Source organism: Filicampus tigris, chromosome 6 (assembly GCF_054856515.1).
Source record: "Filicampus tigris isolate MCC_2025a chromosome 6, RoL_Ftig_1.0, whole genome shotgun sequence".
Classification (NCBI taxonomy): Eukaryota; Metazoa; Chordata; class Actinopteri; order Syngnathiformes; family Syngnathidae; genus Filicampus; species Filicampus tigris.
In genome coordinates, this window is record NC_141222.1 from 15,260,828 (window position 1) to 15,265,827 (window position 5,000).

At 38.0% G+C, this 5,000-nt stretch overlaps 1 protein-coding gene across 2 annotated transcripts in view; it reads right to left on the reverse strand.

The window, feature by feature from the left end:
* The window catches only part of ctnna2 (catenin (cadherin-associated protein), alpha 2), a 246,859-nt gene that overhangs the window by 231,017 nt on the left and 10,842 nt on the right, over positions 1-5,000 (reverse strand). The window contains exon 1 of one of the 2 annotated variants that reach the window (XM_086034023.1): positions 3,567-3,658. The exons of the other annotated variant lie outside the window; for it this stretch is intronic. Coding sequence (XP_085890149.1) covers positions 3,567-3,581 — 15 coding nt within the window. The 5' untranslated portion in view covers positions 3,582-3,658. Of the gene's footprint in view, positions 1-3,566; positions 3,659-5,000 lie in introns of those variants that run through there. 2 annotated transcript variants of the gene reach the window in all.

The window sequence follows — 5,000 nt, forward strand, 5'->3', positions numbered from 1 at the left end:
GCCGCAGTGGTAAGGCGAACCTTTCCCTGCATGGCACAAGAGGGCTTGGTGTGCATTGTGCTCCCATTTTATTGCTCATCAATCGCATTAATTGCCACGTGGCCTTTTCTCTCAGAACACTGCCCAGTGGATTCTCAATTCAGCTGTAAATCCCTGTGGCCCTTTATAGATGTTTAATTTTCCGCTTTCAGCCTCTGATACGTGAATGAGAGGCTTTGACTTAACACAAGAGCGTGTGTGTGCGTGTGTGTGTCGAAGTCAAGTTAACATTACAGCAGGCCAATTGACACAAATATGTGCATTCAAGAACCCTAAGAAATTAATGTTAATCCAGTGCATCTTCCTCGATGAAATGTTGAGCACATACAGTAGTTAGCCTTATCCGACACCGGAATCAAGTAAAATGGACTATGGCAATAATGAGTCCGCTAAAAAGATAAAGTAGTCCTAAGACAGTATGTCAACGATGATGTATGCACTGCAATTGAGTATTTGTTCACTTACATTGGATGAACATTGAATGAAGGCTAATATATGTGTCAACAACTGCTTTGGGGTAGACCGAATGCAAATACGCATTTACAATGCACTGATGGAGGACAAACTGCACATTACACTACATAACGATGTACAAAAAACAGTTGACTGTTATTTAAAGGTAAGGTTTAAAACAAAATCAATAATGATCAATATTGACTGATATGAGATACTTATATTGTGACAGTTTTTCAAACATTTCTCAGCCCTTCTAAGCACATTATCCTTAAAATTGAGTTTATTTAATCTTTATATTGACAGGTTTATTTCACTCGTTCATAGTTAAGTACTTAACACGTTAGGTATTATGTTAAATAATATAACCTAAATGTATTTTTCTTCAGGTCATTATTTTCAATAGTTTAAAAAAAGAAAAAAAATTCAATATATATCGATATTGACCAATATGAAACACTTATAACGTGATATACTTTTCAGTCATATCGCCCAGCCCTAGGTTGACTTATTATTATGTTTTTTTATATTAAATAAAAAATGATTATACAAATCAAATCTTAACATTGGTGTATCATTATAGCCCAAATGTTAACGCTCTACACGATAGAGAATGGGCACGAATGACCTGAAAGGGGCAATGAGAGATTCCAATGAACAATTTTTTGTACATTGTCCAGAAAAGCCAAGGTACCACCTGAACAAATGAGACACAAAGTCTGCACCAAGCCTGGTCTCTCTAGGTTCTTTTAGATTACACCTGTGATACTTAAAAGTAATTTACTTTTTTTTTTTTTTTAAATCACACATCTACCTTTGTTCACCTTTCATCCCTGTCCTCTGTCTCTCTTGTGCACACATTCAACAGAGACTATGCGGCAAGCTCATAGTCAGAGTGCTTTGAAGATCCTAAATGGATCAGATGTATTCTGCTTGTAGATCTGTGCAGCGTCACCTTGCCTTTGACTATGCAGTTACATCACAGTCACATCACTAGGGTGCCCGAGTGAACCAGTGTCACTGTTTGTGCTTTGCCCTTTGGTGCCACTGCCCTCGACATTACAAGGGATGCATTCATTTTGCCCTTGACCTCTCCACCAGAGATTGGGTACTCAAGTGATATGACTTATACAACAACAACGTCTAACTTAATTCGACACGACAAAATCCTGGTAAGATAAAGTCACTGTTTTGCAAGCAACATGAACACTGGTTCTGGTTCGGGTCCAGTAAAAGCCCCAGTGGAACCTCGAGTTACGAATGACTCTTTTTACGAGCTCTTTAAGTTATGCAGACATATTTTGCAGAAAATCTGTCTTTAGTTACATGTTTTGTGATGCATGGATGAGTGGACGGATCTGTGTTGTGCTTCTCGTGCTATTTAACCATCATTGGCTCTGTGCGTAGCATAGTGATAGTTGTGCAGTTTGTTTTTAACTATTAATTAGACCTCACAATGACTTAAACAGTACTGTTGGCTGCAAACGCCCCAAAAACCCACATAAAACTGGCTCTAGAGAAATCTGGTGGCAAATGTGCAGCCGGAGGTTCCGCTAACACACACGCTTCTTCCAATCAAAAATCTAACAGAGGCTGTCTAGATTTCTGAATAATGTGGCAAAAAATATTGGGACAGTTTCATAAAAATGTAAATGTAAAAATTTTAAATATAATTTGGGGGCTGAAACCGATTAATTGCTTTTCCATTCCTTTCAATGGGAAATGTTACTTCGATCTATGAACATTTATAGTTACAAGTTTTTAAATGAGGTTAATGGATACTTTTGGGATTTTTTTTTTTCACAGTAATTTGGGACTTTCTTGAGAATAGGAGGTTTTGACTCAAGATTTGCTTGTGACTTGTACACGTGACTTCTGCTCTAAACTGCATCGCCCACAGGTTTTAAGCTTGAACAACGCAATAGTCTTCTTGATGACTTCAAAGGATGATTAATCTCGCAGTCTTTCTACCATGAAAAATGGTTTTATTTTATTAATTTAAAGATAGATGATGTGTGTGCTTTTAATTTAGACTGACTAATTATGCTTTAGTGAGAATATATATTTTCTACTAGTATACCAAGTTTAGGCTAGTGACAGTATTAATCCATCGACCGGAGATGTGTTTCAAAAGCAGTCAGCTTTGATGTGATGTATTTTCAATGGTGGATAAGAAGCAAGGCAGCAGACTACCAGCATCTGTGCTTGCCAGCTGATCAGAACACTAGAGCATGCCATATGCTGACAAAGCAAGGTAGCGCAAGCTGCCTTGAAGACGGATGAGTGGCTTTTTTGGAACATCCCAAGTACTACCAAGATGGCTGAAAACGTGGTGCTAAACATTATGACAATTTTATCCAACTCCTTCTTTACTATGTTCACATTCTAGAGCAGGTTTGAATGTTCGGTTCACAGTAGAAAATAGAAAATCAAAACAGGAATGAATTATCAACATCAAATGTAGTGTTACAAAAGAGTTTGGTAACAAATATATAAATGTGGCAGTCGAAACAAGTACTGTGCGAACATGCAAACTCTGCTCCAGAAGTTAGAACTCTTTCAACATCTGCCATCAGTGTCTATTAAAGTGCAGATAATATTTACTAGTGTATTAGTTCTCCAGATTGGTCTTGCTCTTCAGTCTGGATTAAATGCCGTTTTTTTTTATTTTATTATTTCTTAGGTAGGGAGGTGGGGGGTGGGGTGTCAGTCTTGACATCAGTTTATATTATCATATACAATACATATATCAGCATTTAGTAACACTGCTAAAAATAAGACAACTTTGAGAGAGAATGTCATGCTAAGAGATAAATCATATCATCCTGCATAGCCTCCAAAAAGCTCCACTATTTTCTGTTATCTTAATGGACTATGACAATGACTTCGACATGAATCCTGAACCGTTTCAATAAATTAATCTAGTCTTATAAAGTGAATCAGCTACTGTATTTGGAAAGAACACCCAATTGCTTCTTATTAATTCATAAGACACAGTGCTAATACTTTACAGATGACTCCTGAGATCAAGCACCGATCATGCCCTCCATAAAAATGATGGGGTGAGTACTTACCATGAATGAGTCCATTTTAGAAAATAAAAGCAACCAGTGTCAACATAGTCCTGTCAGAAAAACGGAAAGGCTTTGACAGCTCTCTCTGGCTGTGATCTCTCAAACAGGATGCTACAGCTGAGATATTGCACAACGTCACAAAATATCCTAATAATGGAAATGTCATCCAAGTGGCGGAATTAGGGCAGTGAGCTCATGAGATTAGTCCATTTGGTTTTGCCAAGTGGTTATCATGCAATATTTTAGCTTACAAGATGTAATGCTTTCTGTTTGTTTGTTTGTTTGGTTGGTTGTTTTTTTGTTTGTTTTACGTGAAATAAAAATGTGAGAAACAAAAAAATATATAGACAAAGCTATCATTTATTTGCCAACCAGACCACAAAATACTATATAATAATAATAATGATAATAATAATAATAATAATAATAATAATAATAAGGGTGGCACGGTAGTCGACTGGTTAGCATGTCCGCCTCACAGTTCAGAGGTCGTGGGTTTGATCCCGGTTCCGTCCTCCCTGTGTGAAGTTTGCATGTTCTCCCCGTGCCTGCGTGGGTTTTCTCCGGGTACTCCGGTTCCCTCCCACATTCCAAAAACATGCATGGTCAATTGATTGGACACTCTAAATTGCCCCTAGGTGTTATTGTGAGTGCGGATGTTTATTTGTCTCTGTGTGCCCTGCAATTGGCTGGCAACCAATTCAGGGTGTCCCCCGCCTACTGCCCGTGGACAGCTGGGATAGGCTCCAGCACGCCCCGCGACCCTTGTGAGGATAAGCGGTATCAATAATGGATGGATGGATAATAATAATAATAATAATAATAATATATCAAAACAGCTTTGTCCTTGCTCCCTTTTAGCCATACAACCCCAATCCACAAAAAAACTGGAATGGATCCTCTTATATTAATTTCCACATAACTTTCCTGAGGAATATCTCCAAAGTCACCCAAAAACCAGAGTACAAACCACAATCCTGCATGAATTCATTCAAAACATCAAAAAATCATGTAATGTTGCAGCGTATAGCGTCAGACATCAGTTTAGTAAGCATCCAAATGCACCCTACCAGTGTGCCTTATTTTTTCTTTTTCTGTTTCTTTTTTTCTGTTTTGTGTAATGCCACAAAACCCATTGGCTTCATGTGTCGTACAAAAGTAAGTCCTATGATATAACCAACTATGAATCTGCCTCGTACTCTGGCAAAGGTTTTAAGAAAAGCTTTGTCATGACGAATGAGAATGTCGTCAGAAGCGTCATTTCATGGAGAGCCTGCTTGTCTGGTGTCCAGAGGCTACGTTTTGTCCAACCCCAACGAATTATCCAATTCATGCAAAAACAATAACAGTGCCTTATTAATATCTGAGAACACTTCACACATTTAGTCCATTTACTGACAAACCTGACAGTGGTAGTTATGAGCACAGTGACAT